Below are 13802 nucleotides of genomic sequence, written 5' to 3'. Positions count from 1 at the left end.
AGGTAAAAGTTTTTGGATATTTTATTTATTTTATATGTGGAAATGTTCATATTTGGAAAGGGTATAAACGTTTTTGCGATCATGTAATTTCATAGATATTCTTTTACCGAGTTTAAAGATTCAGAAAATTGTCATGTATTTTCGTGAAATTTCTGTAATTTATGAGAAAAAAGCAGTGTACATGGATATAGTGAAGAGTGTGCACAATGGCATTTTTGTGTAATTCTGGGATGTTTTTTTAAGTAAAAATAAGTCGGCGTGTACATGGTTTATGTGTATGTGTTATTTTGAAAAACGCGTAAGGAGTATGGTATTGTTCACTTTTTCCCAATTTTGCAGTGAATATTTGTCATGATTAAGCAGTTTTGTTAGATAAAATTTCTAGCATAAGTGTAATTCGGCTAGTAGATTGTTGGAAGAAGTGTTCAGTAGATAAAAAGAAATGAAACATGTCTTTACTTCGTGAAGACAAAATGGCGGCGGGAAAAAAAAAAATAGAGGGTTGCTGTAGAAGAGTTTTCGCCAAAAAAACGCCAAGTTACCATAATGTAAAGATCAACCCAAAATCGGTATCTATGTACCGCCAAAAATCGCCAAGGGGTACCCTAAACTATACTTTTACCAAGTTTACAACTGGGTGCCCCTTGTTTTTTGGCGATTCTTTTTTGACGCCAAGTTCGGCACCAGGAAGGCACAATATCAAGATGGCCGCTACACAAAACCAAAATAAAAAGTCAAAGAATTGCACAAACTCTGTGTCCATGTACACATCGATCTATTTTCACTTAAAATACATCAGAGAAATGCACAAACTAGGCATTGTGCTCTGCCTTAACTTTGTCCATTTACACATCAATCTATTTTCATTAAAAAAAAAAAAAAAATCAGGAATCTAAAACAAAGTTAAAACTATCATGGTAACCAGAAATTAGGTTTCATCGCCAAAATTTGTCGCTAATCGAAGGGACACCCAATTCTACACTACAGTACACCAGGTTAACAGAATGCTCATATACATAACCCTGTAAACAAAAACAAGCGATCATAATTAAAAGTAAAGAACACGCAAGGAAAAGTATTACCGGGAAATGGAGCTTTTATGTTTCTTTTTGCGCTTTTTTTCTTTATCTTTATCATCTTCCAAGTACCTTTTCAAAAATTCTGCTTTTGATATATCACTAGACATAATTATTCCTAAATAAATCTTACAAAACCATAGATATACTAATACATTAATCACAGATATTGTTATCACTGTATCTATTTCAAGTATTTGTTCAGTTGTTGCCAATTTCATTACAAAATGTTCTAATTGAGCTGGTACAAAATTGAAACGAGCATTAATGAATTTATATTAAAATAATTACTATTCCAAATTATCATAATTATGCGTATAATTTATGAAGATTTGTGCCCTGTACTTTTTTAATATGCTACAACCCGAAATAATTTAACCAGCTATGTTTCATAACCAGTTATGAAACAACTCAGCATGGACGTGGCGGTCCGTTTTGGCGGGGAAATCTCTTCTTGTTTCGCTTGCTGTCGATTAGTTCGCAAGTTTATGTTCTGTTAGCTGTTTAATAAAGTACATTTATTTAAAATGGCTGATATTGATGTTGATCAGCGACTCAGGGATATTCAGAAAGAATATCTTGACTTTTTAGATGATGATGTAATAATTTTATTGCATTTTCTTTTATTCTGATGTAAAGAGAAATTAATACTAAAAATGATTTTATTTAATTGAATCTAACTTTAACATCAAACTTTTTGTTTACATTTTTATGCAGAAGTTTGTTTTCTTACATACATTTTTCTTTAAAAAAGTAAACTTTATACATTATTCTCTTTGAAGTAGTATTTTTGCTTTATTATACAGGATGACCAAGGTGTATACAGCCAAGCTGTGAAGGATATGATAAATCGGAAAAGTTGCAGAATGGTTGTCAACATCAATGATTTGAGGAGAAAGAACTCGGTTCGCTGTCAGAGGTATTTACATTTTGAGTTTCAAAGTGTTAAAAAGTTCTTATTAATAATTGAGCTAATCTTTGGAATATGGTAACAGGTAATTTGGCGACAATTTGGTAAGGCGGTAAAGGTTACTAGCTAGGACTTTAGCATGTACATGGATAAAGTCAAGAGTGTGCGCAATGCCATTTTTGTGCAATTACGGATAATTGTATTTTAATTCCATGCTGTTTTATCATTTAAGTTTTGTGTAAGAAATACATATATCATGAAATGTGATTGCTGCATATCTGTCTTAGAAATGCAAAACGTTTTTTTTTTTTTTTATTTTATTTTATTTTTTTTTTTTTTATTGATGCTAATCTTTGTTTGCTCAATTGGTAGGGACTGTGAGTTAAATGGGATTAAAGCACTTAGATTTTTAAAAAGAGTTCTTAAAGTGGAGAGCAAATTATTCATATATTTCAATTAATTGCTAATTAAATTATAGCTTCTGTTTTTAGAGAAATTGGCCCATTTTCAAATTTTGCTTACATAAGCTGTCCCAGAAGAAAAAAAAAGAGAATTCAAGATAAATTAATATTTAAAGTTTAATTTGAGCAATGCGTTGCATAATGATGACTATCAATGTATTTCTACAATTTAAAATATAGAAAAAATCTTCAAAACCTACATTTCGAACCATGAAATGCATGTCTTGTTTTGTTCGTTTGCCGTGAGTTGATCACACTGTTTGCTCCAGTTGTGCGCACACTTTTCATCCACCTTATATATTTTCCTGCTGCTCTTTTTCCATTTTCCTGTGCAAATTCTACAACTTTCAGTTTAAAAGCCGCTGTATAGCTGCTCTATTTTCCCATTTCAACCACACTACTTGCTAACTATCACAAGTTCCAAATGATACTATGAATGAAAAGAGAAAGCTTGAAATATGCGAATGCTCCAAGGAGGAAGGAGGGGCAAGAAATTTCATTACAAAATAGTATTTCCTGAAAGCCAGTGTGGTGAAAACCTGCTTGGACTGCCTTCATTTATTATTGTGTCTGCCGAGTGGACTGCTGGTGCCGATGTTATAACTGAATAACATCTGCTCCAGAATGCAAGGAAAGTCTCCACTTTCCATCCTGGCACCTACCTAAAACAAAAACTAATGCATATTCTTTCTTTAAAGATGTTCATTGCCTAAAAGGAAAAAGGCAATGTTATAAAAATATGTATATGTATTTTATTTTTTTTTCTAAGTAAGAAATTTAGTTTTTTTGGGTGTGGACATTACATGAGCGCATTACACAATTGTATATGGTACTTAAAGCTTCTTAGTTCATAAGGAATGAGAACATTGATAATAGTGTGCAAATTCTTATAGTATGTTGCTTTATATAGCAACTTTTGATTAATGCATTTAAAAACAATGCACCTGATTGGGAATCCTATTCTGAATGAATCAACTACCTGTTTATAGCTCAGCAGTTGCATTACTGAAGAAAAGACCCCAGGCAGTCTTGGAAATAGCTACATTGCTTCTTCATTTCTCAAGAAATGTCACCATGCCTCATATGAATCAAAATTCCTTGTTCCAGTTCCCCTCACTATCAAGCTTAGTCCATTGATGCATTGATATTTTGTCCTCTGAAGAGAGGCAAATTATTTTTTGTTCAGTCATAAATGGTTGTACTTAGCTTTTAAATAAATTTCGTATTCATTTCTTAAATTTTTTTTTTTTTTTTTTTTTTTTTAAATTTGGATTTAAATTACTAATGTAACTAAATTCTTGTCTTTTGAGTACAAATTTCTCTTCAGAGTTGGCTGACTACTAACTCTCTTCTATCTTAACTCACTAAATGAGTTTTACCATCTCCTTCCCCTAAAAAATCCAACCGTTAGTGAGTTCAGTGACTTCATAGGCTGTTCTTTTCTTCACATATGTATACACCACTGATCATCGATCAACAAATTTTCACACTATTAAAATTTCTACCAAAAATTATTTATGCAGAACTTCCATCTCTTCAACTGGCCCTTACCTTTTCGACCCAAAATTTCAAATAAAATTTTCCGTTTTTTGATGTTTGCATTTGAGATATTTTCCTGCAGAAGGCAGTTAGTTAGTAGTATTGTGAAATAAATTGGCAGAAAATTTTCCTATTTGGAGAACTCAACTTCATTTGTAAATTTTAAATCTTTGATGATGTAGGATAAAGGCTCTTTTGCCTAAGACCCCTGTAACTGAACCCTCATTGATCATTGATCAGTGAGGGGCATCACAGATTTTTTTCAAGGTTGTTCCTCCACTGATAAAAACCTAATTATTGTACATGAATGTGCTATTTATTAGGAGCTTGAGTTACAAATGCAATGTATGGATATTGTCAAGAACATATCTCGTTCATCACTCAAGGACTTCCTGCACTGTCATTCATTTCAATATCTTAGTGTGTAAATTTAAGTTCTGTTAAAACTAATTGTATAATGGGAAAAATCGTTTGTCAACTGTGATTAAATTTAGGAATGTAGTCATTTCAAAGGTATTTATGTAATTCTTTAATTCTCCTATTTATTCTTTTGAGTATTACAGATTTATCAAAATAATATTTAAAATTTTCATTTTCAGCTTATTAGCAGCATCTTTCGAAGAGTTGGTTGCCTTTCAACGAGCACTGAAAGAATTTGTTGCTGCTGCAGATCCAACTTATTCAAAAGAAAAAGAGGCCTTTTTTATTGCTTTGGAAGGAAGGTATGTTTATAAACATGATATTCCTTACTAAAGTAATAATTTTCTTCTTTTTTCTGTTCAAGTATTCTTCATCAATCCTATTGCTCAGTATTTCATTTTAATATATTTCTTTCTTGATCCCTTGCCCAACTTTCAAAATTTTATTAACTTTTAAAGAAGAATCTATGCTTTATGTGTTTTAAGTTGTTTACTGGATTTTATAATTATTTTATTAATTCGCATAGTTTTGGATCAAGACATGTGACACCAAGAACTCTTGTGTCCAGCTATCTGAGCAATGTTGTTTGTGTTGAAGGAATTGTTACCAAATGTGAGTTAAAATTTTTTTGTAATGTTTGTAATGTTTTTCTCCCTCTCTCTTTTTAAATTTTTTTTATCATTATTTGTTTTTGCAATATAATTTGCTCTGACAAATTTCATCAACATAATAATAATGTACTGAAATTATATTTAAGAAATAACATTAAAATAAAACTTTTTTTTTATTTTTCCATGTCATATTTTAAAGTAAATTTACTTTCCATTTTGGCAATTTATTACTACAATAATTTGAATCTGAAAAATAAACAAGTTAATAAAATGTTATAAAGCACAATTTACGAAACAATTTATAGCAAAAGGAAAATACCTAGGTAATTAATTAAAAATGTCTTCTTTTTACCTTTTCATGGTAAGAGTTTTTCCCATGTTTAGAATATGCATTCCCCCCCTATAAAATTCATTTTACACTTTCTTACTTTGATTTTTTTTTTTGCCCAAAAAATATTTCTGGTTTTTTGCTGTTACAGAAATGGTAGAGATAGCTTTGGGATTTTAGACATTGCAAATTGGAAAGTTTAGAAGGATTTGAAAGCAAGATTTAGAGAACCACAATTCTAAAATATTCCCCAAAAATATGATAAAATGAAAAATGTTTTTATGGTATTAACATGCAATGAATGCATTTTACAGAAACTTTGTGATAAATTTCTTACTTTTAGGAGAATTTTTGGAAGAACAATGAAAATATAATATTTGAATATTTTTCTTTTGATCCCAGAAGTCTTTTTCTTTATTATTTTCCCTTTGGAACTACTCTGATATGCGCCCTCAAGTCGCCAAATTTCGCGCCAAATATTTTTGGCGAGAAACTTCACGCTGCCATATTACTGTGTTGTATTTTATATGTATTGGGTACGTGCTCTGTGATGATTACAAGATGTACACAAACATCGTTTATTCTACATTACCCATCTACTATTCTATATTACAGTTATGGTTAAAGATAATAATAGATACAGTTACAGTTACATATATAACATCTCCCTTTTTTATAAAAAATAATAAAAGTAGTAAAATTAAACATATTCTTTTAAATAATAAGGTTTCTTAACAGTCCTACCAGATCGAGTGACGTAGTTATGTCCATTTCAAAAATTTGATGATACTATACCTCTTTCACTATTTGGTGACACAACACTTCTGTTAGATTTTGAAGGACTTACAGGCACATCTAAATTTGTAGTGCTCCTACTATTTTCATGTATCTCGGGTTCATCTATAACTTCATTCTCATAGTTGTTTTGTATTGCAAACTCTTCCTGATTAGTTCCTTTAAGAAGGTCTCTTCTGTTCCTTTCTACAATTCTTCCATCTGTTCTTATAATCCTATATGAACGTGGTCTTTCTGCTTCTTCTATAATTTTCCCTCTTTCATTTAGTTTTTTCCCTTTCTCTTTTATGTAAACATGATCTCCTGTTTTCAGTGGTTTTAATGGTCTTGCATTCCTATCATAACTTTTTTTGTAAGGTTTGTCTCTTCAGTAAATGTTGTTTATGGTCTTCATATCGTTTAGCTTGGACAAAATTCTCTTTTATAGGCATCAATCCATTTACTTTTCTTCCAAACATCAATTCTGAAGGTGACTTAGTTTCATCTGAAATAGGAGAGTTACGATATTCCAGTAAAACTAAATATGGATCCTTGTTGTCAACTACAGCTTTTTCTAACATTCGCTTGACAGTTTGAATATGTCTTTCAACCATTCCATTAGACTGTGGGTATTTTAGACTTGAAGTTCTGGTTTCAAAGTTCCATCTTCTTGCAAAATCTTTATATTTCCTGCAATTATATTGTGGACCATTATCTGAATATACTATTTTCGGAATACCATGTCTTGCAAAAATTGATTTCAATTGCTTTATCACTGCTACACTTGACAAATCTTCCAAATGTCCAATTTCAACATATTTGCTAAAATAATCTATAACTATTAGATAATCCCTTCCTTGAAAGTAAAAGAGGTCTGTTCCCAATACTTCCCATGGACCATTAGGTATTTCTTTAGATATCATTGGTTCTTTAGTATTAGCTTTTTGTAAACTTAAACATGTTTGACAATTCAGTACCAAATCTTCAATTTCTTTGGACATTCCTGGCCAATATAATATTTCTCTTGCTTTGATCTTGCATTTTACTACTCCTAAATGACCATAATGAATGCTTAACATATCTTTTCGTAAACTTCTTGGTACAACAACACAGGAATTTTTAAATATTAATCCATTTGCTTCTGATAGTTCTCTGAAGTTAAAATATGGTTTTGCCAGTTCTGGAACCATACATTTTTCATCTGGCCATCCAGTTTTAATTAATTTTCTTAAAACTTGTAGTTCTTCATCTTTTTCTGTTTTCAGTTGAAAAACTTCCATTTTACCATTAGACATTGGTATACATTCTACAACTAATCCAACATGAGCTTCTATTTCTCCTTCAAAGAAATCAGATCCTTTATCAGTGAATGATCTTGATAATGCATCCGCTATAAAAAGTTCTTTTCCTGGTTTATATTTTACCTCAAACTGATATGGCTGTAATCTTATACGCATTCTTTGTAGTCTTACAGGGCATTTACGAGGGCTATCCAGAAAGTAGATTACGTTTTGGAATAAAAAAATAAACAAAGTATAGGAAACAAATTTTATTATATACAGATGAAAGCCACACTCAAATACTACTTTTCTACATAGTCACCATACAAATTAAGGCATTTATCGTAGCGATGTACGAGCTTGGAAATTCCTTCGTCGAAAAATTCGGCCGCCTGCGCCTTCAACCACTTCGTTACCTCTTCTTGCAGCTGTGCGTCGTCATCAAAACGTTGCATAGCCAGCCACTTCTTCATTGCTGGGAATAGGTGGAAGTCGCTCGGTGCCAGGTCGGGACTGTACGGCGGATGAGGAAACAACTCCCACTTAAAAGATTCAAGAACTTTACGAGTGACATTTGCCGTGTGGGGCCGGGCGTTGTCGTGAATCAACAAGATCTTAGAGCTCAACATTCCTCTGTGCTTGTTTTGAATTGCTCTTCTGAGTTTTTGGAGAGTTTGGCAATACCTTTGAGAGTTTATTGTAGTGCCTCTTTCCAGGAAGTCCACCAAAATTACACCTTTTCTGTCCCAAAAAACAGTCGCCATCATCTTCCTTGCCGACATTGTTTGCATGCATTTCTTGGGTTTTGGGGAAGAACTTGTGTGCCCCCACTGCATTGATTGCAATTTCGTTTCACAGTTCACATGTTTCACCCATGTTTCGTCACCAGTAACGATGCGATCGAGTAAAGAGTCACCATCCTTATGGTAAGCGTCCAAAAAGTTCAACGCTGCAGCCATTCGCTGATTTTTGTGGTCCTCTGTCAAGATTTTTGGAATCCATCTTGCACAAAACTTGTGGTAACCAAGCTTTTCGCTGATGATTTCGTGCAACAAACTTCGCGAAATTTGTGGAAAACTCAAAGAAAGTTCCGTTATTGTGAAATTTCGATTTTCACGGACTTTAGCATCGACTTTTTCGAGAAGTTCGGCGGTCACTATGCTGGGTCTCCCACTTCGATCTTCGTCGTGAACATTGGTTCGGCCATTTTGAAATCTTATGACCCACTGACGCACTCCACCTTCAGTGATAAGGTTGTCCCCATACACTTCACGAAGCTGCCGATAGATTTCTATCGGTTTACAGTTTTTTGCAGTCAGAAACCTTATTACTGAGCGCAGCTCGCGGGATTTTCAATTAACGCAGACATTTCAAACCGTCACAGTATCTGAACGGAGCACAACACGAACCTCTCACTAGCACGGCTAGATGCAGACTGAGCTGCGCAACGCTCTGACCCCAAGATGGCCGCGCTAGCCCCGCCCCTAGCGGACACAGACGGAAACGTAATCTACTTCCTGGATGGCCCTCGTATTTAATGGCTTTTTAAAAAATGATTCCAGTGGTTTATGATCACTTTCCGTAGTAATATTTTTTCCAAATGTATACTGGTGAAATTTCTCACACGCAAATACAATAGCTAAAGTTTCCTTTTCAATTTGAGCATAATTCTTCTGTGTATCTGTTAATGCCTTAGATGCATATGCCACTGGTAAATTATTCTGCAGTAAGACTGCTCCTAGTCCTTCTTGAGATGCATCTACAGATAAAACTACTGGCATGTTTATATCATAATACTGTAAAACTGGTTTATTTACCAAGACATCTTTTAGTCTTCTAAATGCTTTTTCATGTGTTGCATTCCAGTTCCAGATAACTTGTTTTCTCAACAAATCTGTTAAACATGATGTCAATTCTGATACATTAGGTATAAATCTAGAAACATATGTAATCATTCCTAGGAAAGTTTCTAATTCTTTCACATTTTTTGGTGGTTTTGTATCTAGAATAGCCTTAATTTTGTCTTCATCTGGTTTTAAACCATCTTTAGAAAATATATGTCCCATATATTTCACTTCATTCAGCCCAAATTTACATTTATTTAAATTAAATTTAACATTCTTTTCTCTGGCTCTGTCCAACAACTTCTTTAATCTTGAATCATGTTCTTTTTTATCTTTACCCCAAACTAATAAGTCATCTATATATATTTGAACTCCTTCTAAATCACTAAAAATTTCAGAAAAACTTCTGTGGAAAACTTCTGGTGATGAACTCAGTCCATATGGCAACCTCAAAAAACAACATCTACCAAACGGAGTGTTAAATGTAGTTAATTCACAACTTGAATCTGACAGTTTAATTTGCCAAAATGCTTTGTTTGCATCTAAAATACTAAAGACCTTTGCATTTGTCATTTGAGATGAAATTTCTTCAAAGGTTGGTATGTAATAATGTTCTCTCAGTATATTTTGGTTAAGGTGCTGAGGATCTAAACACACTCTTAAATTTCCATCCTTTTTCCTTACTACCACTAATGAATTCACGAATTCTGTTGGTTGGTTAACTTTCTTTATAATACCATCTTTTTCCATTCTTGCTAATTCCTTTTTTAATGGATTTAATAAGCTAAGTGGAATTTTCCTACAGGGTTCTATTTTACCAACAGCTCCTGCTTTTAATTTAATATGATATGTATATCCAGTTAAATTCCCAGTTCCTTTAAACAAATCTTGATATCCTTTTAAAAATTCTGGTAACTTTTCATTGGAATCAGGATTTACTGTACAAATCCTTTGTATTAGGTTTAATTTTTGCAAAGTAGGTAAACCTAAAATAGCTGGAACACTTTTATCACATGCTACGACTTGAAATTCTATTTCATCCTTGTTCCCTTTCGATGTTTCACATAATAATTTACATTTTCCAACTACATCAATTGTAGTACCATTGTAATTATTTAAAGTGACTTTTGATTTAGTCAAACATTTCTCTCTTAAATTTAATTGTTTAAATTTAGGCAATGGTAGCACATTACACTGCGCTCCAGTATCCAACTTAACAAATAAATATTTAGATGTGTTTACTTTTAGTTTTTCAAACCATTCGGTTTTATTTTTAGAAAATGGATTTATATCTTCTACTGACCCTAAAATATATTCATTACCATTATTATGTATCTCATGCTCTAAATTATTCTGTACAACATTAACATTTTTATAAGTGCACATTTTAGAAAAGTGATTTTTCTTTTTACAGTACAAGCAAATCTTATTATAAGCAGGACAGTTGTATAACTTATGAAAAGTTCCACATTTTCTACATGGTTTTGGATTATTGTACTTATTTCCTTGATAGTTTGAAGAAGATTTAGTGCTTTGTTGCTTTTGTTTTACATGAAAGTCTTTCTTACAAGGCTGACTTTTTTCCTCTGAAGGTCGAAATTTATTACGTTTGATAGCTTCTATTTTATTTTCTTCAGTTAAAGTTTTCAGCTGAAGTTCTGCTAATTCAGAAGCTTTACACATTTTAATACATTTCTCCAATGTTAACTGATCTTCCCTTAATAATCTATCTTTGAGATTTTTATTTAGAATTCCACTTACTATTCTATCCCTTATTAAACTATCTTTTAATTCTGCAAATCCACAGTTGCCACTTAATTTCTTTAAATCGGTTAAGAAATCATCAAACGATTCACCTACATGTTGTGTTCGACAGAAAAATATATGTCTATCAACACTTTCGTTTGCTTTCGGTATGCAAAAATTTTCGAAAGCTTCATTTACTTTGTCAACATCCTTCTTATCTTCTTCGCTTAAATTAAAAGTATTAAATTTTTCAAGTGCTTCTTCACCAATTATATGCAATAAAATAGCTACTTTAATTTCAGGTGATTTAGTAATACCACCAGACGCTAACATATAAATTTGGAATTTTTGTTTCCATTTCTTCCAATTTTCGCTTAAATTTCCTTTGAAACTTAGATTACTTGGTGGCTTTAATCCATCCATATTTAATTTAGGACTTTAAATAGTTTATATATACGTATTTTGAGCCACTTCCAATAAAAATAAACAACTCACTTACCAGCGATATAAGTTTCGATTTCACAGTAAACAACTTCCCATGATGTTTTTGTTTAGAACATCTTTACCGAGGCTGCATGATTCTTGAAAAAAGATTTTCTATTTTAATCAACGACGGGCTGCGCCATGTGTTGTATTTTATATGTGTTGGGTACGTGCTCAGTGATGATTACAAGATGTACACAAACATCGTTTATTCTACATTACCCATCTACTATTCTATATTACAGTTATGGTTAAAGATAATAATAGATACAGTTACAGTTACATATATAACAATTACTATCTAAATTTTTTGTCTACATTTCAAACTTTTAGCCTAAAATGTCTCCAAAAACGCGGTTTTCGCACATGCAAAAACTACGTTTTCAACATACAATTTAGCTAAAAATCCGAAACAAAAACAAAAAATTTAGATAGCAAAAACGTAAAGTTTCTAACCAAAAATATTTGATAAGAATCCATGTACACAGCGACATGTTTTAACTTAAAGAAACATCTACGAATGGCACAATGTAGGCAACGAACGAATCTACAAACTATGCACACCTCGCTTTAATAAATTAACATAACAACAATAAATTTCAAAGAATACCATGTACACAGCATCCTGTTTAAACTTTAAAAAAATTCTACGAATTGCACAATTTAGGCAAGGAAGGAATCTACGATCTACGCACTCCTCGCTTTAATAAAATAACATAACAACAATAAATTTCAAATAATACCATGTACACAGCGTTCTGTTTCAACTATAAAAAACATCTAGGAATTGCACAGTCTAGACACTAAACAACAAAATAAACTAAAATAAATTTCAAACAATTTAAAAAAAACAACAATAATGACAGAAATTCATACTAAAGAACCAATGAACATAACGTTCTACAAAATAAGAACAAGGATAAAATAAAATGCACTTACCATGAATTAATGCGTTTTTGAATAGCAGAAATATAAATTTCATACCACTTTTAACATGCCGCCACGTAATCACTATCGTATTTACATGACAGCCAGACACACTATCCAGAAAATTTATACTATGGTTCACAAATAAATAAAATCACAAATCCCTACTTCTATTATGCACTGCCATTAAAAATAATCTCCCAGACCCTCTTTCCACACTTTCAAATACCCACTACCCCTTAACAGGATAGCCACAACGATATTTCCTTTTGCCGAACTTCAATTCAACAACTACCATTTTATCTTTCCCTCCCATCTTCTCAGACACAGAGGCGAATCAACGAGCTCCAGCGAAAGATTTTTCAACGTCAACAGGGTTGCCATAGAACATGCAATCGGGCCAAAAACCAGTGCAGAACACATATCGCCACATTTGGTGAAATTAGGGCTTATATTAAAGTTGTATCTTCCCTTTATTTTCTCTTTTCAGTAGACACAACCTTTAGAAATATCAAAAATGTTTCTAATATCGTCACATGGAAATTTATCTAAAGAAAAGAATTTTTCATTTAATAAAGGAACTGAAACCTAACAATTTAAATGATTCTTTTTATATGGCTCAATGTGTGATATACAGGGCTGGCACTAGGTATTTTCTTACCTGATGCAAAGTATGTGCATCTAAATTCTTCTCTCAGTGCCTGTTCTAATTCTAAAAGTTTTTTCATTTCATCATGTTTTTGCTTGGTGCATCACTAAATTCTAAAAATTCTGCCCCTCCGACTCTGTAACTGACCCTGACCAGATATCATTTTATATTACTAAAGAAATAAAATTAGCAGCTTTTTTATACATTCTAAATACATGTAATTTTGAGAATAACAGAAATCTTTAGTTAAATAAAAAAATTCTAACATGAAGAGGAAATCTATTGAGAAAAGAAACTGGACACATGAAAAGAAAGAAAATTATCCTTCAAAGATATGTACAATTAGTATGTAAATTAACTGTTACGTTGCATAAAAATACAAAATATCAAATTAATAAATCAAATTTACTTTGTACTTACGTTCAATCTGACTGCCAATTAGATCTTCACAAATCCAATAATGTGAAGCTATTAGAACAAACTTTATTACAGTCTATTTACAAAATATATACATGACCAATAATTTTGTTACGGTTCTGCATTTGTTTTTACATGGGACCATTTTTTTCTGTTAATCAGTTCTCAACTGTATTTATTTCAAAAGCATCAGCGCCATCTGTCTATCAGCTCATGGTTTTTAACAATCTCCCCACCTTGAGTACGATGGAATTGTACTCAACATCGCAGAACAAGTCTCTTTGGCTTATGCATTATTCGCCCACTCCTGAAAATAGGTGAGATTTCAGGTCTGCTT

The 13802-nt window shown here is 32.2% G+C and overlaps 2 protein-coding genes across 3 annotated transcripts in view; one reads left to right on the top strand and one right to left on the bottom strand.

The window, feature by feature from the left end:
- Positions 1-1271, bottom strand: part of LOC118196495 (uncharacterized) — a 45554-nt gene extending 44283 nt beyond the window's left edge. Inside the window, exon 1 of the mRNA XM_085813617.1 lies at positions 1083-1271. Coding sequence (XP_085669743.1) covers positions 1083-1186 — 104 coding nt within the window. The 5' untranslated portion in view covers positions 1187-1271. The remainder of the gene's footprint in view (positions 1-1082) is intronic.
- The window catches only part of Mcm3 (minichromosome maintenance 3), a 119752-nt gene that overhangs the window by 27145 nt on the left and 78805 nt on the right, over positions 1-13802 (top strand). Inside the window, exons 1-4 of one of the 2 annotated variants that reach the window (XM_035355092.2) lie at positions 1498-1675; positions 1883-1995; positions 4586-4708; positions 4933-5018. In XM_035355092.2, coding sequence (XP_035210983.1) covers positions 1604-1675; positions 1883-1995; positions 4586-4708; positions 4933-5018 — 394 coding nt within the window. In that variant the 5' untranslated portion in view covers positions 1498-1603. Of the gene's footprint in view, positions 1-1497; positions 1676-1882; positions 1996-4585; positions 4709-4932; positions 5019-13802 lie in introns of those variants that run through there. The other variant, XM_085813616.1, reaches the window with a different exon arrangement.

Source organism: Stegodyphus dumicola, chromosome 3 (genome assembly GCF_044657685.1).
Source record: "Stegodyphus dumicola isolate Sdum_Otavi_A_Nest chromosome 3, ASM4465768v1".
NCBI lineage: Eukaryota > Metazoa > Arthropoda > Arachnida > Araneae > Eresidae > Stegodyphus > Stegodyphus dumicola.
This window is presented reverse-complemented; position numbering and strand designations above follow the sequence as displayed.